General features: G+C 39.0%; 1 protein-coding gene across 1 annotated transcript in view; it reads right to left on the minus strand.

Moving 5' to 3' along the window:
- Positions 1-4,642: 4,642 nt before the first annotated feature.
- The window catches only part of CPA6 (carboxypeptidase A6), an 88,048-nt gene continuing 66,827 nt past the window's right edge, over positions 4,643-25,863 (minus strand). Inside the window, exons 7-11 of the mRNA XM_052704937.1 lie at positions 17,576-17,686; positions 17,225-17,315; positions 12,464-12,666; positions 7,637-7,721; positions 4,643-6,039 (exon numbers count right to left, since the gene is read on the minus strand). Coding sequence (XP_052560897.1) covers positions 5,852-6,039; positions 7,637-7,721; positions 12,464-12,666; positions 17,225-17,315; positions 17,576-17,686 — 678 coding nt within the window. The 3' untranslated portion in view covers positions 4,643-5,851. The remainder of the gene's footprint in view (positions 6,040-7,636; positions 7,722-12,463; positions 12,667-17,224; positions 17,316-17,575; positions 17,687-25,863) is intronic.

The raw sequence follows: 25,863 nt of genomic DNA on the forward strand, positions 1-25,863 counted from the left end.
GACACGGCTGTAATAGTGTTGGTGAATGAACTGGGGTGCCTGCAGAGGGGAGATGCTCACACCCACAGCCTGCTGCCTGCACCCCTGCAGCTCCCAAGGAGAGCAGCGCCACCATTATGTAAGGCCTCATGCACTAAGTACGCACTGTGCAGACAGGCACCTTGTTTGTGTGTGAATGGGGCTGCGTAGGTATGTGGGGAAGCTGGCACATTTTAACAGGTTCACCGCTTAAATTTAGCACCGAAAATTAGAATCTGTTAGAGCCCAAAGTTGTCGCTGACAGACAGAACTTGCTTTGGTTTGGGAATGAAAGGAGAAAAAAGGAGCCATGTGCAGCGTGGTGTAGCAAATTTACCCTGTGAGATAAGGCTCGGTACATTTTGCCTTTTTGACAGATTCTGTGCTAACAAGGCCAAACAGCAGCCCAGCTTCTCCTGCCACAGAGGCAAGCACTGCTTGCTTAACCCTTGGAAAGCTGGCCGACTCCCAGGAAAATAACAGTGCTGCTTTCCAAACTGCATTCAGCTTTGTGAACGTGATAATTTAATTCAGAGCAAAGAAATTAATCTGTGCAAAGAGCTTAAAATATGCCATATTGATTTTTTCTCTCTCTTTTTTTTTTTTTTTTTCCCTGAAAAAACACAACCAAGAGCTATTTCTGGCTTAATTACGTGCAGAAGAATGTTTCACACTGCCCAGTCAACCCAAATTTTTTGCAATCTGGAAACAAAGTAAAACAAAACAGTAAGTAGATCAGTCATTTTGGCCAAGATTTCAGACTGCTGTACTGTTTTTGTTCCTGCAACTCCAACATATTTATTATTTTCAAGAAAATGGAAAACTATGTGGTAAAGTAAAACTTTCTCAGACCTAACTTGATATTCTGCTCAGAATAGGTTAATAAAAAAGATTCATTATTTGGTTAAAAAATGAGACACTCTCCCCACCAACAGCAAGCTGTACTGTTAGGCAGAGGAACAGCCTGGCAGTTAGTAGTCAACACAAAAGACTAAAACACCTGCTCACAGTTCTACCACAATATTTATTTCAGAACTGTTATCTATTATTTCAGTAAAAGTGTGCACTTCTACAGACCTGAAGATAGATTAAAATATTTCCCTGTTATGACTATTCAGCCCACTTGTATTCCAATAACGCCAAATAGTGGTAGGGTAGCAGGAACCTTGGAGCAGGCAGGACAGATAACAACATTATCCCATGTTTTGTTGCAAAGGATAGATTTTCTTGGTCACAGACAGTGCATTTTCTGCATGACTGGGGACAGTGGCAACATTTCTTAATTAACATTTGAATCTATTATTTATGAGTGTATTCCCTGATGTACAAGTTCAAGGGCAAGCCCTGCCATGTTTGACTCAGTCTCTCTGGAGACCATTTGAAGGGATCTGCACATGCAAAGAGCTGTGACTTTCTGGTTGAGCATTTCTAATTGTCAGACAGAGACAAACATTTAGGGGCTTCTGGGTTTACTGGCACACCACAGTGTTCTTTAAATGCCCCAAACATCTCTTTCCTTAAGTAGAACCATGGATGAGCTCATTGCTCTGAGGTGACCCTGGTTATCTCAAATTTGCAGATATGCACAAAAGACCTTGCTGTTAAGGTAGGCCCCTCTGACATCGTATGAATCTTAAGGATGTGAATTTCTGAGCACCTGCTTCTCAAGTATGGAGATGGGCACATTCAGGAGTGTGAAAAGCTACTCTGGGCTTTAGTTCACCTTCATCCAAGTCAGACCAGCCACCAGCACCAATGGATGTGACTTGAGGGTCTGTTGATACAATCTGCCAGAACACAAATGAGCCCCCACACAGATTTTTTTCTTACATTGATAGGAGGAAACAATTAGATCTGTTTGGATCTTAAACTTTTATCCTGAAGTTGTTATATGATGACATATAATTAATGCCACAGGGTTCATATTTAAAAACTCTATAATTTTTTTGAATTTCTGTTCTCATTTCTGTTTCTGCAGTGGGTGGAAAGTTGATCTCTATATAGTTGAGGCATTATTCTGGTGTTTTACCATCACCTAAGAACTGAATGAAATTGGTAACATTCTGGCTTTTAGTCTCAAAAGTCAAAACCATTAAATCATTATGTGTGAGACTAGCATTTTTAGCAATGAATGTGAGTTTCATAGCATTGGGTTATGGAAATTATTGGATTTATTGAAATTATGGAAACAGTAGTTTCTCACAGCCAAAGGGAAGGTCAAAATGGTGGTGGTGATTTTGTGAAAAGGCTTTCAAAAGTGTTGCTCAGCTCATGGTTCTGAATATTTTACTCTTTGAGCAGTGCCATTAAATTGAATGTAAACATAAAAAGGGATGGTGTTGTTTAACACAAATAAACTAGAATTGTTAAATATTAACCTTGTTTTGTTAGGAAGTTTCCTAACAGTGAAATAGTAAAAACAGTGAAATAGTACACCTAACTTTAGGAGTTAGGTGTAGAGTTTTCACTAAGCAGTAACTTTGTACAGTCCTCCAGCAGACAGTGCAATCAGCATGCTGCAGTTTGTTTTGTAGACAAACTGACTGGTACTGGTTGTTTCCAAGAAATGAATGTTGGCATTCAAGGTCATTTGGAATCTTTCTGCTCAAATTTCGGACATTTCAAAAAAAGAATTGCATTTTTCTGTAGGCTTTATGTGTTGCATGGGTGACCAAGTATAGTGGTATTTTTGAAGCAACTTCTGGAAAAGATGGTGAAGCTTCAGCCTTCAGCTTTGTTCTTTCTTCAAGATTTGCAGCTAAACTCAGTACCTTATTCAACCTATAAAGGTCATTTTTGAAAATCAATTTATGAATGACAGTTCAAAGTCCTTTGAAATATTTCTAAGTTCTCATTTGGGATAATTTTTGTGCTTGAGCGTGGTGACTTGCAGAGCTGTGGGCTTGTTTCTTTCACACAAATTAACCTCACAGTTCTTAAAACATAAAAGCCATCAAAGGAAAGATATTTACAAAACCTTGTCTGAACACTTTTTTCAAGTTACAGAAGCAGTTGTATTTAATCTATCAATAATCAATGGAAGTGTAACTCCCAAATTCACACAATGATTATATATATCTGATTTTGTCTGCTAGATTGATTAACCACTGTTTTGCTGTTCGTTCTATTCCTTTTGCTGTGCTTTCTATTGTGTTGAAAAACAAACTATACCTATCATCATAAGATAAACTCACATTTCTCAAAAGCAGTTACCAATTCTGCTGAAGGGAAGTACACTGGGAAGAGATGTAAGTAATTATGGAGACAAGTAAGAAATGTTCAAAGTAACATCTTTAAGTCAAAAAGGCTGTTGTTCTGTATCCAAATAGCTGATATAGAGCTCTTTCCTTAGCTTCAATTGCTCTACTTAGAATCACTCTTGCTGATATTTGTCTTACTGATTCTTAATTCAGGAAATAGGGTTTATTCTTTGCCAGTTGCCAGAGTCTTTCAGATCAGCTTCAGTGACCCTGAACTTAAAGGAGTCAAAGACTGTTTACATTTGCATTCAGTTATGAATCACTGAATTATCCGGTATGGGAAGATCTTCAAAACTCAACTCAGCTCAGTTCTGAGGTTTCAGCTGCATACAAAACGTAGTATTCAGGCTTAGTCTACCCAGAAGCCAGGATGCAGATTTATTCATCCATTGTTTTTGAAATCAAATATATCTAAATGTCAGAGCTTCTTAAATGTGTGTGAATACTTGTCATTATTCCTGTACAGGGTTACCTGTATCTAAAATGTTAGGATCTTTTTAAACTAAAATAGATGTTTTGTTTTTATTGTATTTTCTTTTAATATCAAGTACTTTTCAGTACCAATGGAGATATGACGGTATGGAGATAAAGCTGAAATGTTTCTTGTGATGAACCATTAAACTATGAACAGGAATCAGTTCTTCACATCTGTTTTTTCCTGGCTCATATGTGGAAAAGTTTGTAGTGTAGCACTGCAGTGGTAAACTGCCTTATGCTGGTTAGGCATCTTTCACACCTTCTGTCCTTCACTTCAGTCCCACATGTCCTTGTAATAGTTTGATCTTATTACCTAAATCCAGAATAACTCTTGACAATTAGTACTACCTACTCTCAATCAAGACTGCTTGTCAAGAATTTGTACACAGCAAAAGGTTGCTCTTGCTGCCTTCAAAATATTTATAAATTATGGTCATAAGCAAAGAGGAGATGACCAGTGGGTAGATATTTTCAGTGTTTCTAAGTATTAATTAAACCAGATTAGAAACTCACATTACTCAGGCAAGTCTGAATTAATTAAATCTGGACTAGCTTTCAGAAAACTTGTTTAAAATAGATACACTTTAATAGGAAAATGTTACATTTACAGAGAATGAGGTTCTGTCATCTTTGCTCAACTGGTTGCCTTTTGCAGTCCTGAAGACAGTGGTATTCTTATTAAAATATAGTGCTCCCCAGTCTCACACGTGTTGTCCGTTATCTGTCTGTGTTCAAGCATGTATCTACAGAGGATGTAGATTTTTCAAGTGTTGCATCTTTATGTTAGAAGTGTTTTACAAGTAAGGAAAATTGTTAAATCCACGAACTAAGACCATAACAGTGAAATAAAATACGAAGAATACTTCAAAAGCCTCTGATGATTTTATTAACAAATACATCTTATTTAAATTGTTATGGCATAAGATTAAACTCAAAAATAATAAAGATTAAACTCAAAAATAATAAAGTAAAATATATGCTTTTGCAGATATAATATGATGAAAAAATACTATTTTAAAAGCACCCAAAAAAACCCAACAAGTTGTTACATTTTTTCACGTAATTATTCTTTCCAACATGGTGCTTATTCTCTTTCAGCTGTAAAGCTTCTGATTTCACCTCTGTCCCACTTAAGAATCTATTATTAATTCCTTTAAAGCATGCAAAAAATATGACTTCCAAGAACAGCCACATAGTCACAGAACTCACTGCAAGGTTACCAATGAATAAAATATCATTTAGCACCATAATTGCAGTTTAAGTCTATATCCTCTGCTGATGGAAGTGGACACAGGTTGACTACAGCAAAATCCAAAAGAGCCTGTTGCCTGCCTGGTTCCAAGCTCCATGTTGTGGCAAGTTGCTTTGTCACCTACTGTCCTTCCATATAGCACTACTGTATAGTTCAATAATATTTCATTATAATTCTTACGTGTCTCTAGGGAAGTTACATTTTCAAAGGTAATGTGTCCATTCCAATGTATACGTTGGAAAGTAGATATTTCTTCACGGCTAAAGTGAACACTGGGTCAAATCTCACATTATATGAAGAGAAATCACAGAAGTGCAAATACATATGAATGCATACATGCAGAAGAAAGCCGCTTTGCTACCTGTAGCACAGCCAGCTGGAACTCTATGCCACACTGCCATTTACTGCTGTAGACATATAGCAGTAAATAGACCCATGCTGGGGCGCAGAGTGCGTATACATGAATGTAAACTTTATCCCCTGGTTTGAGAAACTCTGCTAAGGGAAGTCTTTATGTTCAGGAAAGCAGTAAGGCCAGGGACAGTCTGGAAACTGAGTTTTCTCTCAGGCATCTGTATGTGGCCCTGGGCCTGCCCCACTGAAGTCCCTGTCAGAGATCTATCACAAGAAAGAACTAAGCATGTTACACCAAATGGATAGCTAAGATAGTATATCAACTTCATGGACTTTTTTTCCATTTCCAGCCATGTGAACCTAGTAGAAACAATACCATATTTCCCATTATCTTCTATGGCTTCTATAGGCCAAGCTTAGCATGATAAATTCACTGAAAGGCATTAATTCTGAAAATAAAATTCTCAGTTCCAGAGCCTAGAAATAGCTCTCAGTGACATTTCTTCAGCAGATGAAAAGTGATATTTTTAACTGCAAGCATGGTCTCTGTGCAGGTTGGTCTGATCAGTGTCTCAGGGAGTAAAAATCCAAAGTGCCCGGTGTCGCGCAGCTCAAACGCAAATGCATATGGGATGCCGTTCTTGTAGGCCCAGTCCATAGAGCTGCCAGAACTCACATCTGAAATAGAGAATCAGCAACTACTGAAAAAAAAACAATTTCAATGCAGGTCATGTTGAAAGCGCGAGATAGATAAGTTTTTGTGGCATTTTATCTACAGCACACTGTGAGTACACCTGCAACTCAAGCTGCTGCTCCCTGACCCTGAACACTCTTCAGAGATGGCCAGAACCTTGTGAAAGGTGGTCAGCCCAATACAGGATTAGACCTTTGATTTTCACAGGAAAAAAGTTAATAACGGACTTGTCTGAGTAAAGCGAAAATTCAATAAAGTGAACTTTTAGTGTAAAGCCCCAAACGGTTCTCGTCTCCAAGTGAGTGCAGTAAAGCTTTGCTTCCACAAAGATCTCCCAGCTGGACGCTTGATTGCATGCTCCTCAGTTTAGCTTTTTTTCAGTCAGTTCATTAGCAGAGAGAAGGAAGAAAGATGATAAAATAAACTATATTCTCCTTTTAAAAGTTCTTCTAAGATTTCTTTTCATTTCTGTCTCATTGTCTCATGACTTCCTTACAGCATGAGAGCATTTGCATAGGTGGTGTCTAATATTAACAAACCTTCCAGAGGAAGTGTGTTTCTTATGCTTTTCGTTATCTCCATATGCTGATTACCCAAGACACTTACATTTATATAAAGATCCATCTCCCATGCGGCCTGATTTCCTCTGTGCAGTTCTAGCATTAACTCACAGTGCTATTCCTTCGACACAGCAAACAACTGCACTGTAATGAGCACAAGATGATGACTGTGCTGTGAGATGGGGGCCCATGATAAAGTGTGACACGTAAAGCCTCAACCAAAACACAGCAACAGCAAGGGAGATGCAGATTACTTGTGAAAGATCTTGCTATTTACTTAAGTTCCTCACTTTTTCAGTCTCTTTATCTTTGCCAAGTGAATACAGGCCTCATAGTTTAAGTAAAGAGAATGATAGGTTTCTCTGAAACCTATTTAATATCATTTCCTCTTTCTTGTCTGTGTGGAGAGCTTGTCTGACAAATATCATTATATATTTCAAGGGCATATTTTAAAGACATTTTGTTTATAGGATAAAGTGCATTTGAAATCAATCTCTGAAAAATGAAAGATATTTACATAGAGATACCATTGCTGTCAGTTATCATCATTTAAACACTGAGAAATTTGAAACCTGGGTTTTAAAGAGATCATCTTAGATTTTAGAATGAGCTCTCTGAATGGCTGTATCTGTCACAAGGGCACAGAGAGCAAGAGAAAGCATTGGTGAAAAATCAAAACTACTTTGAATTATTTTCTCCCAAATGCTTCACAACTTTGCAGTGCATTTGCAATATCTGATAAAGATCTTTTATAAAAGAAAAATCTGTTTTTATATTTTCTGAACACACTACTTGGCGGATTTCTTCTCTCAAATGCATTGCATTTTAATCTCTTTTATTGCATCAGTTGGCTTAATCATATCGCAGTCAACTGAATGAGTCAGTTACAAAACTTCTTCCGCCTTTCTCACCATGCACAACAGGAGCAAAGTTCATTTAAACAGTGTTTGCTTCCTTTGTTATAACAAAGATGGTCTTCTTGTTATAGGTAGTCATACACCTGCATCAGAGGGAAACTCACACAAAGTGCTGGATGCAGGACCATATCTGTATCTTACACCATAGGCAGACTGAAGAGCATTAACAGCATTATAGGCCGCAGATTCCTGTGTGGAGGAGAAAAAACAAATGCATAAATTAGATTCTGAATTAAATACTGCACTGGGGCTGAAAACTGAGCTATGTGTCACTGACTACTGGTGCAATGCCCTGTTCTGTAAGCCCATGGCAGCTAATCTAAAGTGATTTTAAGTGAGAAATACATTATTTATTTTTACTGACATGCTTAGGACTTGATTCAGTATTTTCATGACATATATAAACTCACTGTACTGTAAGGGATCAGCCATTAAATACCTGTAGTTACAGGTGTATGTTTACCAATTCAGTGACACAATGAATGCTGGAAACGTGTGATATATGGGATAAAATAATCTCATTTTTAGGCAGAATAAAAGCTGTGCAAACATTTTTCTGCCAACAGCTGCACATATATTTCCCTGTCTGCTAAACCTCATTTCTACTGTGTGAGTGAAGACTACACTGTAGAGTGGTTAAGTGAGCAGAGTGGGAAGAGGGAAAGAGGCAAACTTTTCTCCTGAATCTCTGATGGACTGGAGAATATTCATGACTGGTCTAACTTCCTTTAGGACCAGATGACATAGACTTGGAGATTTATTTCCACTGTTGGAGAAATGCAAATTCAGAACTGTGCAAGGAAAATCAGTGTCTATATTTCAAGATCCATAAGGAGGCACTGTATTTGGGAGGTTTATGGCATTCTGTAAAACTGGATGCAGAAGGCCTGGTCCAAGGCAAATTCTGATGGTCGTAATGAACACTGCTTGCAAGCACAAAGAAAAGGTGCAAATGTTGGAAAGGAAAATGAATATTGTATTCTCAGAAGGAAGATCGTGTAGAATGTAGAGTGAAGGCGGGACACCTAGAAAATGCACAGTGATCTCTCTATACAGAACATCATTGGAGCTAGAAACTGCTGGAATTTGAACCTCTGTGGGCTGCAGTATGTAAGTATTTTTATTTACTGAAGAGCTGTAGTCTTCAGTTTATGCAAGTCCTGATGAATTTGGTCCTTACGCTGCTATTCAGCAAACATGGATGAGCGCATTGGAAAGGATTACTTTGTACCTGCCTTGAGTTTATTCACTTTCTCTGAACTTCAAGTCCTTTGCTATTGTCAGGAGTCAGAATTCTGGCTTAGTATCTGATTTGACCAGTACAGACATTCCTGTTTTGGATCTTTATCCACTCCAACAGACAAGCTAGAGAAAATTGCTTTAAAATGACATTCTGGAACATAAAACAACCCACATTTATTTTTACTCACTGGTGGCACTGGTGAGCAAGCAGGGCTTTAGGCAGTTAGTTTTACAATGAGAATTGCTCTTAACAAAGAAAAGAGCAATTTTTTAACCCCATTATGAAACTCCGCTAGGCAAAACTGGATTTGTTCAGTTCATTTCTTAGTGAAGGACTTCTGTTCTGGAGACTGTGGCCTGGTGTTTTCAGCTCACCCCTCATTTCCATCCTACGTCCATGAGAAGTTGCCCTGCTGAGGTCAGTGCAGGGCTGGGATGTGGCAGCCAAATACTGCTGAAGGGTAACTTCTGATTCACCCATACATAGCAAGCATGAGAAGGTGATGAGAGGCCTGAGGCAGAGAGGAGTGCTGTCCTTGGGACTGCTCCCCATTTACACGTGCGGATGCCTTGACTTTCGTGAGTCAGGGCACACACATAACCCTGTTGAGCCAGGGAGTGTCAGATCCTGTTAGGCTGCAGCCATGGCAGATGTCCCAGTAAATATGCCTTGGAAAGGAGAACAGAGCCACAAAGGAGAGTGCTCCTTGCATGGCTTACAGAGCAATGAAAGAAAAGGGGTGAGCCATGTTGAAATTACTGTGAAGAAATACTTGGGTAGTTCCCACTCAAGTATGTAGGGCATGCAGGCGGGTGTTCCCCCACGGCTCTTAGTCCTGAGGGCTGCTGCTCACAGCCACTGCTGGGTAAAGCAGCCGAAACTGGGGACTGTGCTGCTGATCTGCATTGTGCCAAGCAGATCATACCATCAATATACCTAACCAACTAGCCTTTGAGCGCTGTAAAGGAGAAAGTTCCGTTCAGAACTGTCAGATATTTATGAAGAGATACACAAGCTCAGCTGTGTCATTTAATCTCACTGTAAACAGTACAGCAAATGACGGCACGGGAAAAAAGGGAACAAACAGTAGGTGAAATTCAAAACCCTCTAGGTGAATAAATGTTCCTGCTGTTTTGTTTTTTTGTTTGTTTGTTTTCTTCAGTCCTGAAGTATGATTTACATTTTAAGCTTCTTAAAAGAACAGATTTCAGGAGAGTGTTAATAAGAGACTTATGCCTAAATTAGAACAGAATATGCATGTTGTGATCGGTACACAGCTCTCCTCTTTCAAAGCAACTCTAAATAATTGAACACTTTAATCTAAACAGTAACTGACAGCTCTCCAGAATGATATAACCCAGACAGAAACAACCTTTCTTTTGCTTGGGATTAATTGCACCCCTCTGTTAACACCAAATACTCTATCTGTTGTACATGTGGAGTCCTCTGTACAGAGTCCATGTTGACCAGCAAAGCTTGTTCCATCAGCAGCAGGAAACAGGGACTGCCACTTTCCAACACACTGTAATTCTGCAAGAGAACTGGAGAACCTGAAACCTCAGCCTAAGTCATCATTTGAGACACTTCAAATATTAAAGATTGTTCAAAGGAGCCACCAGCTGATGGAGCCTTTGGCTGTTGGCAAATATTAAAACTTAAAATTAGTAAGGAACAGTATTCCATTCATTTTCACTCTAACATCCTCACTGAATTTTCTAAATAACAGGAAATTACTTCAGTTCCTTATTCCAACCTCCGTGTTCTTTTTGCCTCATTGTAGTAAAAATAACGATGGATTCAAAATACTGGCAGAATATTTAGAATTGGTATGGAAATGTACTTCCATTTGTCCAGAACTGTTTCTTTGTTGCTTTAGGTCTGCACACCACTCCTGCTGATGCAAAGCTTGAAAGATCCAAGGTCTCATAAACTTAGGGGACACTTGGCACTCATCAGAAATGAGCTCCCTTAGTCTAACAGCTGTGGATGTAAAGTCAGAGTGTGTGCACTGAGGGACAGTCACCCTGCTCAGAATGGAAATAGCTACCAAGCAATAAGAACGTGCATTAAAGACTTGTCGATGTGTGTGAAAACCCTTAGAGATTCCTTTTCCTTGGGATGAATTTCATGGCACTGTCTGCTGCTTTCTTACTTTAGTCTGAGTGTTGTTGATAGCCAGCAGTCATCTTGCAGAGGAAATGCTGATTGTTTCTAACACCACGTCTTTGTGCTTTTCTGTCTTGGCTGTTCTAAAAAAAACCAGAATGCCTGCACCTGCTGGTCTTCAAGTAAATGAGATCCTGGGGTTTAAAATTTCATGTGTACATTTTTTTTTTTTGGTAAGTAATAGTTAGCAGGCTCTTCTTTCCCTTTGCTGCTCCCCAAAAAAGGGTGGAGAAGGAAGAATAAAAACAAGGTTCACGGATTTATTCACAGTCAGTCCCCAAGGATATTATATTTTTAGCTTCACTGACTGCATAGCTAACTTCTGATTTTCTCTGTTTCCCAAGAATGATATCACAAAGTAGAAATTTTGGTAACTCATGCAATTAAGTGTCGTAACAGAAATAAACCAACAAAAAACTCAGTTTGTGCAGTGCTTGCTGCTCAGTCTCCTCAGAGGGCAGCAGAGTGAAACTTCAGTGAGTCTCCAGGGACTAACACATCATTTATTCTGCACAGGATAAATCTAAGATGCAGTTAAGCTCTTTTTGAAGTAAACAAGCTTAAACTGGTAAGCTAAATGTCACCGTAACTTTCAAGACCAAAATGAGAGATGTATGGACAATGTAATTTTACCAAGAATTGAAGGGCAAAAGAAGGGGGCTTGCTACTGATTGCTGCAATGGGTGCCTGTTAGCAGGAGCAAACAGCAAGCGAAGGATAAGCAATGCTTTCCTAGGAGAATGGGCTAAAGGGAGGGTTTTGTGCAGAGGAGGCTGGCTAACTGCAGTCAGGGTGAATAGCTTTCCTGCATTTGGATGAGCATGGAATACATGAATTGTATGTATTCATAGATCAATGGGCTTGCATCAAAATCCACACTATTAATTTATTCTCCTAATAGACAAAAGCTCCAAAGCACTTGATGTTAATTAACTGCTTGTTGTAAAGTGCTGAAAACACTATACCTGATACACAAAGCAACAGAAGCTTTATTTTTAGTGAAATCTACCAGATTTCTCTTCTAATGGATCAATGTAAACCACTTTAATTTTATTTTTGGGTCATAAAATTGAAGACAATCTTCTTTGTGCCTCAGATTTGTCACTCTGTTCTGAGTGACAAATCACACTCAGATTTGCGTTTCCGTTCTAAGCATGGACAGAATTCCAGATAGATGCCCGAGTACTTAACTATATAATTCTTCTTACTGTTAATTAAATAAAATTAAATAAAATTAAATAAAATGATAATACCTATGATTAAAACCCAGGGATTTATGCTATCAGGTAATTTGCAGGAACTGATGGATGGAAGGCACTATACCATTTTAATCAAATTACTGCTGACTCATTCAAGTGAAGGTTATATAATCAGAAACGAGATTGCAAGCAGTTCCAGAATTCATACTGCTATGTATTAAATAAGTGAAGAGCATGGATGGAACAACTCTGCTCCCAGAACAAAACTGTATCAAAAAATGCTAGATGCTGAATTGTGTTCTCCCCAGTGCTGACGTACTTACCACACAGCTGAAGTTTGGAATAGTTGCATATTTGTAAGAATAAGGGTACAGCAACATCTGTGCGTATGCATGGAAGGACAAGTAGGCTTTTATTTGTTTACGATGTTTGCGAAGAAAATGAGCAACAGCCTTTACTTCAGGCTCAGACTCAGGGAAGGGACCACAGTAGGTGTCATCGCAAGGGTGAAGTGAGGCCCCTTCATCTAGAATGGAATGAGAAAGCTGATGGTGAACAATCACAGTGAATTTCTGAGGGTCAGCCTGAGTGACCTGTGTGCAAAAGCATGAAAAGCAATAAACAAATTGCTTTCATGTGACTGATGGGCATGAGCCAGTGGGACCTCAGTACAGCAATCTGCTCATCTAGTAGACGCACCAAGTGGCCAAGTGGCCAGCTCCATACAATGCTTCCCAGAGGTCATGTTTTTAATCCATCAGAAAAAGGGGAGTCTGACCTCACCTTTCTTCAGTATTTTCTTCAGTAACTTTCCATACGAGGGGAACTCTACATAGCATTCCAGCATGAAGTTCGTGTTAAAACCATTTCAAGGTTTCAGTTGGTTTATTTGAAATCAGAGAACTGAGCCCCGGTCACTAGTCACTGCCAGGACAAATCCAGCCTCTAAGAGTAGTTTCGTTTACGAACTTATAAAGTGATAGCTACAGTGAGGTAGCTAACCTCAACATGCATTACCTTACAGACTGGTTTAAAACAGGAGAAATTCCCTGACTATTTTTACTCTTATAAACCCTATGAGAAAAAAAATGATGTGATGCATGGAAGATTGCTCGGTTAGCTACATTAGAAATCATCCCAGCTTGCACAGGGCTTATTTTTCTTTCAAAAAGGGGCAGGGGTTCAATTGTGAGGATTTCTTTCACCACATCATCCTGCTCAGGTGGCAGTAAGCCACAGAAGCAAAGCCTACATGTAATATCCCATGAGGTAGTGAAAGATGAAACTCAGAAAAGAAGACATAGCAGTGGCTCCTTTATCATCTAACAATTCTGGTTCTAAGCCACTGTCTCGTTTACAGCTGAGGGCCTGGGCCTAAAAGAACAATTTTTATGCAAATCCATGCTACTCTTTTATCCACTGTGATTTCAAAATGCCACGTTTTACTTTGACCTGCAGAATAATAATAGTTTGTTTGTGACATTCTCTTGTGCCATCAGGGACTTACAAAAGCAGTGTTTTATTAGCTTTCCTTTGTATAGTAAGTACTTCCATCTTCAAATAATAAGAGCAGTGAGAGTGAGAATGCATAATAATATGAAATAGAACGAGGTTATGCAATCATCCTAATGCAAAAAAAAAAAAAAAGAAAATTAAAGTGAAAGTATCCTATACTGCACCTTCATTTGTAATATGAAAAATGAAGCTATCATTCAATGGCCACAGGTGAGGATATCAAAAGGTATTAGTGCTTACATAGCAGTGGATATGGGAGTGTTATACTGAGGGCAGATGGTGTCCTCCCTGCAGAACAGATGGCCAACATGTCATCCAAATCTCAAGAGCACCCTGCCTCGATGTCTTGTCAGATAATATAGCTAAAGGAAAGCTATTTCACAGAGCCTGCAGAGCTGCTGCTTTTTTTTTTTTTTTTTTTTTTTAAATGGATGCTTCATCTCCCATAGCAGTGTTGTATGCTGAACCATGAAAATGAGCCTCCTTCTTAATAAACAGCATAATCCTGCAAGCTTACTGTTAAATGACCCAGTAGTAAAATATGACTCAGTTTAGTAACTTCTAATGAAGAAAAGGTTCTCTATACTGTTCAGTCTACTATCATGAGCCACTTGCAATCCAAGCTGTAGTTAATGCTTTTTCTTGAGTGAAGGTGGCTGATGATAAAGAGGCCAAGTTTCAATGGTGCCCATGGACAGTGTAAGGATATCCTCAATTTTCATACTGAAAGTTCTTTTAAAGTAACAAGAAGGGAAAAAAAAGAAACAGTGCTATCAACTCCTGCAAAATTTCAGAGTTATAGTCACTAGAAGAAAATGCAAGTGCATAAAATGTTATCATACTGCCTTATTTTGGTACAGAATCACAGAATCACAGAATCACCTGGGTTGGAAGGGACCTCAAGGATCATGTAGTTCCAACCCCCCTGCCTAGCAGGGCCACCAAACATACACATTACCTGGTACCTGGGAGAGGGCAGGTATCCTCTGATATACCTCATGAGATCAAAGATGCAAAAGAAAGGTGTGCAGAGACTGGTAAAACAAAATCAGATTGGCTACAGAAGCAAGACTGGGTGTACAGATGACTGGAGCATGATTCTTAAACTTCCTTGCAGCCACTTCTCCTGCCGTAGGGGAGCTCTGTCATCAGTAATCAATGAGGTGCACTGGAAATTGGGATATACTGGAAACTTTTACTCCTACTGTTTCTCTCTTGGGAACTTTGGATGCAAACTTCTTCATTGGATTTGCCATATGAACTGATTTAATTCTTTGTAACTAATTACTGATTTTAAATTTGTGATCTTGTGGACTGATTGCAAGGCACAGAATAGTCTTCTGCCATGCAAAACAATGACTTGTTGTCCTTTCCCCTTCCAGTTTGTCTCATAACCTGTTGCTTCAGGAGTTGGACTCGATGATCATTATGGATCCCTTCCAGCTCGGGATATTCTATGATTCTATGATTCTGTGATTTATCTCAAGAACGTTAAACCATTGTGCTAGTTACTGCACATATGTATATCAGAGAGCATCTGTACCCCAGAGATCTTGCAGTCAGTATTCACCTAGACCTGGCTGCAATTTCTGTGTGCTATTTTAGGCACTGGGGGCTGCAGTGACATTTGTCACAATAAGTGATATAACCCTTTTTTCAGCCCCTAGGGAATACAGAAGCAATATCATAAAGCTTACATCAAATCCCTGCACTAGATGGGAAGAGGAGACCAAAGGAGATGCTATGCTATCTTTTCCAAGTGGATCTGCGTGGCTTTGCTGGGAGCCCAGTGGGAAGATCAAACCTGCCTGCGAACTCTAGGTACGAGTGAACTGCATTAAAGGATTTTTACAGGTGTGTGCAGGATTAAATTTTAAATGCATCACGATTATACAAGTCTCAAAGTGTGATATGATCCAGATTCTTCTCTGCTTCATTTAGTGTTACATTAATGAGAACACGGGCTCCGGGTGAGGATCTTCTGAGCACCAGTCAGCCCTGGCCATGAAAGAGCTCTTTATTCTCTGCTGAAATAGAGAGTAAGGTGGAATTTGGGGTCTGGTGCAGGAAGCAGGGCATGTGCTTAGTGGGATGGTGAGCAACCCTGGAAGAATTTTTATTTTTTAAAGAGCGAGGACCTGTCTTTCATGTGCAGTGCAGGGAAGAAATGCAACAAGCAGTGGATTGAAACACACAATGTGTGTGTATTGTTATAGTTTCACTCAGCCTGGAAAAACTCTTTTTCTTTTATCAAAAAATGAATAAGCATTACTGGGACTCAGCAAAGAATGTTTGAGTTTAAATACTTTTTTGGGAGTGGGAGTGTTTTAATACAGGAGAGAATTTTTAATACAGGAGATACGGGAGAGGGAGGAGAAGAATGACTTGAACCAAAAAAAGATTAATTAGGACTAGAAAGAAAATACACAGTGTGAATATTAATATCCCACTGATAGGTTTCTATAATACGGCTCTGAAGACTATGTAAAAGAATGTTCATTCCAATTAAGCTGCTGGCTGTCTTCTGAATAGTAAACATATGTCCCCAAAATACCTCCAGCTGTGACTGATGTGCTTAGTTAAAAGATGTTAACAGTGATGTAGGAGTTTGGTTCATTTTTACATTATTTTTGCAGCATAAAGTTGCCTTGAAGATCATGGTAGCAGGGCTATATTCTGTAAGAGAATTTCTCATCTAACAACTGTAACTGCTTCCATGTCTGTTTTCTCTTTACTGCAAACAGATACAAGTTTAGTAGTTGATAGAAAAGGCTGACACCCATCTCACTACAACTACCTGAAAGGAGGTTGTGATAGGGGAGGTTCAGGTTGGATATTAGGAAAGATTTCTTCTCCAAAGGGTGGTGATGCATTGGAAGAGGCTGCTCAGGGAGGTGGTGGAATCACTGTCCCTGGAGGATTTCAAGAAATGTGTAGGTGTGTGGCATCTGGGAACATGGTTAGTGGGCATGGTGGTGATGGGTTGATGGTCAGTTTTTATGAAAGTATTTGCAGAAATTCTAGGAGCTTTAAAATGGATCTCCATACATGTAACAGCATCTTCTTTCTTCATCAAATCACTAACAATAATAGCCTTAAAATGTTTTCAGACATTACTCTACGAGGCCAACAAAGCAAATTTGTTTCCAAAACTAAGTTAATCTCAGAGTTTAGATAAATTAAATAAAACAAATCTAAAATGTTCCCTAAAGTTGTAGTCAGGTAGATTCTGAAATGTGATGGACCAAACTCAATACTGCGCTTTGAATGAGTTATATTGCAGAACTACAGAATAGCTCTGTACGTGCAGTTTTTAAATCTTGCCACACATACCATAAACACTCTTTTTCTGATGAGATACTTTTTTCCAGAGTGTAGGACTTTTTTTTTTTTCCTTAAGATAGAAGGAACATTTAAGCCCTGCCTCATGGTGTTATGAGAAAGAAGCTTCAATTTTGACAATGGAAAAGAGAACACTTCACAACAGATGTGACCTAACCTACTTACTGTGTTGGATAATTAAATACAGGGTAATCTGAACTGCTGGACCAAAGTATTTCCAGACTTACCGCACCATTTCACTTTCCAGTTGCGATTAGCATCAACCCCATGACACCAAAACCTGGAGTTCTTTGATCTTGTTTTTCTCCAGAACCGATCCTAAGGTAAGTTTTAAAATAGTTAATTAGTAGTATTGCTATATTTTGACAGAAATCTCTCTGTTCATAAACAAACACACACAAAAGCTCAACCCAGTAATCTTTTCCAGTGTTATATTTTAACTGAATTAATTTACTTCGATTTTGCATGATACAGAGTGATGAGTGAGATTATACAGAAAGTCACCTTTGAATGGTTTAATAAGCTTTCAGTCTTCCTGTCTGAATAATTTTTTGAGTAATACAAGTGATAGTACTTACATTTGTCCAGCTATAATGGTATCCATCCACATTAAATACAGGCATGACATAGAAATACAGCTGAGTTAGCATCTTTTTCATGGCAGGATCAGTCTGGTATGTCTGAAGAGCCTAAAGAAGATAAGCCGAATAAAGTAGTTTCCACACCAAAAATAATTTCCAGGTTAAATGTGGTGACTGGCTAAATGGTCACTCAGCCTTTGGCCGTATAGTGGCCTGATCTTCCTCCCTTCTGTCATTCCTAGAGCTGTACATGAAAGGCTGACATATTCTTGGAAACGTGATTAAAGGGAGCAGGTGTACACATAAAAAAGATCTTCAAAAGACCATATCCTCTCTGCTTCTCTGTTCCTTTCAATAGCTAAGAAAATACAACTCACATTCCATAGAAACAAAAAAGTACATAGTGTTTCTTTACATAGGTTGAGAGACTGTGGAACAGGTCCTTAACTGAGGAAGCTTGTTTAGCTTCCATAAGGTAATGATGGTGAGGTCAAAGCATCTCTAAAAAGAATTTAAGGCTCACTCTGTGTAAGATTTTGTTGCATTTAGAGTAATTTACTATGTTCAAAATCATCAACACAGGCATCTTATTCCTTTACAATTTAGAAAACCCTGTGATTTTGGAGAATCTCAGGTATGAAGGTTAGTGGGGAAAGTCTAGGTAGGAAAATGAGAAGCTCTTCAGTGGTTCTGTTTGCCATCAGTAGAGCCCTTTACCATTTTCAGAAAGCTTGCTGTGGCAAAAACTGTCTCTGCTTATAGCTAGGCATCAAACTTCACAGTTTAAGTCTTGATTCTGTAAGACAGGGAACGAAGTGCTTCACTGACAGCTGGAAAGCCCAGCACATTGCCACTGGGTTCTGAGAGAAAACAGGATTACTTCTCTCCTCCAGCTGCCGTGATTCTGGCCTGCAGTATTTCTAGCCTTCAGGATACCAGAGGAAATGTGTTTGGGGCTCAATTGGGAAAGTTGTTCTGAGATAAAGTAAGCTAAATGCTTTTCAATTGACAAGTGCTAGGGAACGGTGCGAAGTGCAGGATTTCAATACTTCTGGGCTCCAATCCATGCAGCTGGTTGGATTATTGACACTGCCACTGGGACTGATGGATGCCTTCTATGGGATGTCTGCACAAAATGCCTATACCACTGGATTTTTCTGGGGATGGAATTTATTCCTTGAGGAGTATGAATGTTGTTTTTTTCTTTACTGAGGGCCAAATGAGACTCTTCAATACTTGTTCATTACCCTCTGTCATGCAGTGGGATGAGATGTTGAATTAGGGCAAGGTTATCACAGCGGAGAAGTAGAGGACAGCAGGCTTTTGAAAGCAGTTTGCTGCAGCCATGGGGACACTGGAAAAAGTATCTCTGGCCAATGCAGATGTCACAAGTCTCAGGGCCCCTTTGCCATCAATTTCCCAGATTCTTAGCCGGAAAGGTATGGCATTTAAATTCAATTTCTGTGTATTAAGGAAGCGACAGAAAGGCTACAAATACATCTGGATAATAGTAATAGTGTTCAGGGAACTTCAGCTATAGTAAAAAAGAGTAATTTCATCAACATGAAAGCAATGGTTACTCAGAAATAATGATTATGAAAACAAAGGCTCTGTTTCATTGATGTTCTGCATGCCAAAAACACATATTGAAGCAGGGCTGCTCTGTGTATTGCCACACACTTAAATCTTAGCAGGATTAAAAGCCTATAAGGTAAGCAAGAATGTTAAACATGTCTGACTCTGTTACTGCAGTGAAAACTGAACGAAGGTGTGCTCCAAAATGGGACTCTAGGGAAATGAAACTTCTTTATCAGGCCTGTTTCAGGAAGATGAAATTTGGTCAGGGAGGGAAAAAAGTCACCACACATCACTTCCTTGACTTTTTAAGGTTTTTTTTTTTTGTTTTAGCCAGTGTTAACAAATACAGCTTAGCTTGTGTTTTTGTGATGAGCATTTATGTGACAGAGGCAATGGAACTGGCATGTTGCTTGTATCTCTCAATATGTATGCTATTATTTCACTGCAAATTACATCTGTAATTATGCATTTTGTTACATTGGAGTGTTATATATAATGTACTGTAAACTAGAACACTGGAAGAATGAACTCTACAAAACACTTTATAAAATCATTCCTTAAAATAACTAAAGATAATTCATTAATTTAAGGCAATACATTCCTTAAAAATCACATGCATTGTCTTCGAAAAATTGAAATTTTGAAAAATTTTGAAACATTGAAAAAATTTCAGAACCTTTCCAAATCTGCAAAAAGTGACATTATGAAAACATTTTAATACCTTTTCATGTTTAATGTGTTTTAAATTCTGTGAAGGACATCTTTTTTCTTGTTAGATAAAAGAATCACCGCTTTAAAACAAAAGAAAACAAAACAAAACACAGACTGCAAAATGTTGAGCATCCTTTCATTTTTTAAATGTATCATTTTAGTAGCTGCCATCATTGATGAAATACTATGAGAAACTTTGGTTTTACAGTTCCCAGCAATACTTTTCAAACTTTTATATCTTAAAATTGATCTAGAGCCAAATATATCAATCATCCAATTCTGTTCCTTAAAGCATATATGGTTTATCTTAATAATTTGGTTGACCTTTTTGAGTACCATCTCATTTAAAACATAATGGACCTGGTACAGCTTTCTTTTTCACAGAAAGCAAGAGTACAGATACTATAAACTGGTATGAGATCACATCCTTGTTCCTGAAATTATTTTGTCCTTCACAGTACATTTATATCTGGCAATTTTATTTGATACACATAATAAGGCAACACAGGCTGCACAACCTTACCTCCCTTAGCTCGGAGGCCTTTGGCAACATGCCTTTTGAGCACCAAGGTGTGCTGCTCCTGGAGCACAGCACACAGCTCATCGTTTGGAACGTGACTCTCAAATCTTCCAAATAATGATCATGAGGCCCTCCTAACAGTGTTGAAACATTTTCTCCTCACCGTGGCACAAGCAAAAGGAATATAAGCCATTAGTGAATTAACTGCATTGTAGTTTGCAGTGAGCTCTCAGAATACAAAGTGATGCTACTCCATAGAACTTGATTCTGCTTTCCCATCATGCAATCAATAGCAGCTTTGCTGCTGAATGTGCAGAGAGCAGGGCTGGCCCAATAAATGCTGAATAGAGTTATTAGTGAATGAACAGATGATGCAGGAACCCTGCCAACAACATGCAAGCAATCTGCCTGGGGGATGGGGGAAACGACTGGTGATTAATAGGAGGGGGCTCAATCATCTGGATCAGCAGAGAGTGGTGGTTGCTGATAGACCTGTGCCAGTTTAGGTTGGCTGAGGATCTGGTCCATATGAAATTTAATTTGGGGGATGAAGTAAACAAAACAGCCAAGGCAATAAAATGCAGGAGTTTAAAATGGATTTAGGATACAGTTGTGCTTTTAATAAAGCAAGGGGATTTACTCAGAAGGACAAAGCAAGGAGACAGCATTGAGGAAAACTCTGAAACTGTGTGTGAGCTTAGTAACGATTTCCTGTTCCCCGATTAATTGTTATTAAATTGAAGGTAACAGTGAGCTTATGTTATTTCTGGTTTTGAATTTAACATTCATGCTGAATGAACCTGTTACTATTTTAGCACAGGGAATTGGCTCTATTGCTGTTCTAACAGAAATCATATCAAACCACTCCTGATAAAGCAGGATGAGCTCTTCTACCCATTTAGGAAGTCATCAGTTAAAACATCCTTCTGGTGGTAATGTGCAATGTTTTACTATTCTCTGTACTCTTACATTTTAGCAAGGCAATACTGTAATCCGCCATTCAGGCACTCACGGCCATTTTAGCAGTTTGGCAAGTCAGTTGTTTTCTTCGTCTTTGTAGTTGGAAACAGTAGATCTTTTAATTTCTATTTTCCTTTTTACTACTAGTGCCGTGCTTTGGCACTCAGATCACAGGCAGAGTGAAGCCCGTTACTAAGGAGAAGACACAAATGGGTATCTAGAACCAAACATCTTATAGCAGAGTCCAACTTTAAAGGTCAAAGCTTGAATTGTGCCTGTAACCTGAAACAATTATTTGTTTGTTTCTTTGTTTATTTAAAAAGAATATATTTCTTCCTCTTTGGCGATATACAGAAAATATAGCTAACGGGAGGAATCCAGAAACAACAAAGAAATTTAATGGTGTGCTGCAACTACTCTGCAGAACTCAGAAGAGAGCTCACTGAAAAGTTTACAAAACAGAAGGACCTGCAGGATACCAAGAGCTTGTTTATGCCTCTACTTAAGCATGGAAATGGAGATTACACTGAAACAGAAAAAAGGCAGAGGGACAAGAATATGACTGACACGTTAAAGAATGTCCCAGTGTGAACTGGACCACTCTAGCAAAAGCAGCATCTTGTGCGAAGAAGCCAGACACGATTATGCAGATCTTAGTGGAATTTAGAGATACAACTTCTTGGTTCAACATCATCACTCAGGAGTGGACTGCTAAAATATAATGCAGGATTTCTTCCCCAGGACAAGTAATATGTTAGAACAAAAATGTGAGTGATCTTCATGCACTGAAGAAGAACACACCCAGCAGCACAAAGGCCTTCACCAGCAGTGTCATTGGAAAGTCCCTACTGCAACACAAGGCAGCTGTAGTTACCCTTATTTTATCAAAATGCATTCACACTGTGAAAAATGAATAACTGCAAGCACAAGAAAAGTAATTTTTACCTTCCTAAGATCATGAATAGTTAGGAAGTTGCAGCTGAATAACTGAAATTGCAGAAAGGAAATAATAACAATATATAAGGGTGGTTTTTTTTTTTTCCTTTTGGAAAAGGAAAACCAGAAATATATTCTTTTTTTCTTTTTTTTTTTCTTTTTTTTTTTTTTTTGCCATCATGAAATTGTCACATCATAGGAAAGGACCTTCTCTTAACAACAGTAATGTTGAGTAGAACTTGGGGAAAATCCACTATGTGCCAAATGAAAAGGAAGCAACATTGCATAGCACAGAACTAGTTTCCTACAGCTGTTTTTAAAACAATGCATCACATGCCTCGTTGTGGTGATACAATGGTATTGCACTCCATCTTTTTTTGCATCGGCTTAGGTTTTATCCATTAAAAAAAAACAACACCAAAACATCACAACTGAAGGCCCAGTCTTGTTGGCAGTTTTCACTGCTGCTTTATTTTCCTACCCCTCAGAATTGGTGAACTGTTTTCAGTAGCACAGATGTGTTGGAGAGATGCAGAAACTCAGTGGGATGCAAGATGGCCGCTGAAATGAGGTTCAAAACTGAACCAGCTGTGGAGTGGAGGGGGGTTGCTGAGTAGCAGCAAAACCTAGACATAGATAGGTGTGACTATGGCATGGAAATTTCAAATGGCAGGGACAGTATTTGGAAGAAGAAAAAAAACAACCTATGGATAAAACAGATTCTGCATTTGCCCTAGTGGCTCTTGCTGTTGAGAGGCTGATGAATGAAGTACTGAGGGAAGAGGCTGAAATAGGAGAACTCTCTGATGGGGCAAAAACAAACAGCATTTCAGGCAGAAGTTCCTGACAGAAAAGAATGAGCTAAAGATAAGTAAGGTTGAGTGTTTCAAATATAGATGCTGCTGGATGAAACAGATGGATTTTTCCCCCAGATAATGGATATACAGGGAGTACTCAGAGAAGATGATATTTCTTTTCCTAGGTTAGACAGCTAAAAAGACAGCTGGGGAAACTTTAGTCTGGCAAATAATGAAAATTAAGCTCCAAAAATTGTATTACATTTATACTGAAAAAACCTGTCAGAGTATTTGCAGAGAGATCCATCACCAGGTGACTGGGCCTTCACAGGTGCAGATCCCCATCCTCACCAAGCCACTACCACTCACACATAGACAGGGATCTGTGAGGGGACGAGATAAAGCCTGTAGAGCCTTCTGGTCTTCAGGAGGGAACTGAAAACTGATGAACAGGAGGAAAGCCCAGAGAATACTTCATAGACAAAGCAGGTATGGTGGTTTAATGAGCAACAAAAAAAAAAATCAAATCAAGCCAACATCAGCTGAAGAGCAGTAGCTGAAGGGAAAAGACCTTGGAAAGAAGGAGCACGTCCAGGTAAAGGGTAAAGGAAAAAAAGCTGCAGGTGCAGTATTTGTTTTGGCCTTGCATGCCTCTGATTCACTTTGGGATATTTCAGAAGCTCTTCAGATTTCTGAGAGCCGATACTCAAAGATATGCTAAGATCAGAGGTCCCCAGGTCAGGAGTGGCATAAATAAATGTATGCCACACAGGGAGGCAGTCAAGTCTATACTTGCATTCCTGCAAAAATTTCTGCCTAGAAAACTCGAAAAAAATTGAGATGGAAAGTATATCATGGGGAGGGTGAACTAAGTACATTATCTCAAAGAGTCCCTAAATAAAGGTGCAGTGAGCATTCTTTAAATGAAGTCTGAAATCTTGGACTGTGGGGAATGTGCCATTTCATCTGTACCTTCAAAGACTTTAGTCTGTTGAGAAATGATAGACCAAGTATTTAATCTTTAACAAACACTGATGTGTTGCTTCATATAACACACTTACAGAGCCCTGAGATCAGGATGTTTTTCACACACTTCAGAAACAGGTGTCTGAATCTCATCATCACCAGGGAGAAAGGCAGCATTTGAGACTCTGGTACTTATGGAAAGCAAAGGAAAATAAATCTCCTGAATCCTAAAACCTTACCCTATTTTACGTAAAACCTTATTTTGATGTAGTTCAACAGTACCCAAAATGATTGAGAAGGTGAGGCTGATTCCTAACAGTGAACATCAACACTGGGCTGATGAACTGAGTGCTGCTCTGATTGTTGATGCAGTATCCCACAGGTGTTTTGTCCATCAGGACACAGACTGAGGAATTTTGCAGAATGAGTTTGAATGTTAAACTGGCTTTCAGCAGTTCTTAAAGCAGGAAAAGTTACAGCTTTATGGCCTTTTAACCACGCAGTCTGCCCAGCACTGAAAAATAACCAGAGCTCTTTAAAAGTCATGCTGTCATCATGGTCTCCTTCTTAGACCTGCATCTGGTCACACAGTTGTCTTTTTTTGGTTCTATATATGTATGCCCTATTATTTTAAGTATCCTGCCTTCACAATCAAGCACTTAATAAACATTCCTGGGGAAGAATCTGATGCGTCAAACCATGCAAAATTCCTGGTAAAAACTGGTCTCTGGAGCCTGGTCCACAGGCCTAATGGCTGCCTAATTGGCAGTATCCATCCCACAAGATGTCTGATAAATCAGTCTCAAACTTAGCATTGTGCAGGCAGATGTTGTCATTTTGCATCTTGGACAGTCTCTGTGTCTCTCTTAGCTCATTACCATGAAGTGAAAAGATGGGATTCAGGCCTGGTTTTGGGAGCAATTAATATCAATGTCAGCACTTTAAAAAACTCTCCCCCCTCCGTTTAATTTTTCTCTCTGAGGCTGCCTGTTTTGCTTCCTGGCTGCACTACGAAGTATAGACACATCGTGGTGGATAATTTGGAAACTCATACAATTGGGATCATAGGAAACACACATTTCAGAATTTGGACTTTCAGCCATGCATCCCACAAACTGGAGTATATGGAACATACTGATTCTTTTTTTTTCAGATTTGAGATTCTTCTGAGATAAGACAACTATCACGGCCTATATTTAAGGGGCAAGATGAGCAGGGATTCAGAGACGTCCATTTGGACAGCTCCTTCTTAGAGAACATTTGGATGGAGGTGAGAGCTGTTATGGATGTCTGAGCAAAGTCAGTGCCTGAACTAAACTTTATCAAGAGACATTGATATGATCCAGAAAAGGCAGAAGTAATTCTGAACATTTTCTCAGCAAAGATCTAAGGTATTGGCTAGATTCTGTCCCAGAGGAAGGAGTCAGTAACATAGCTAAACCTGGTAAAAAATGCACAATACTCTCACTTTAAAGAAATGTGGGTATGTGCAATGCAATATAAGCTGGCACGTATTCAAAGAGTAACAACATTACTTTGAGACACGCCCACAGATTTTAAACATTTCAAAAAAGTAAGAGCCTAGGCAGTCTATGAAAGAGAATGCCTTAATTTGTGCATGAAATGCAGACCTGTTGAATCAAGACAAGATGACGGACTTCCATTTTTTTCCTGAAAAGGATATATTCTTGAGAATTGGGGAAAATGATGACGGTAGAGAGTGGTGTACTTCCAAAATATGAGACTACTTGTGCTTTCATGGGAAGTCTTGATAAGGCCACTCCCTTAGGGGAACATACTTTATCTCAACAGACTTT

The sequence above is a fragment of the Tympanuchus pallidicinctus genome, unplaced genomic scaffold, assembly GCF_026119805.1.
Source record: "Tympanuchus pallidicinctus isolate F22 unplaced genomic scaffold, pur_lepc_1.0 scaffold5, whole genome shotgun sequence".
NCBI lineage: Eukaryota > Metazoa > Chordata > Aves > Galliformes > Phasianidae > Tympanuchus > Tympanuchus pallidicinctus.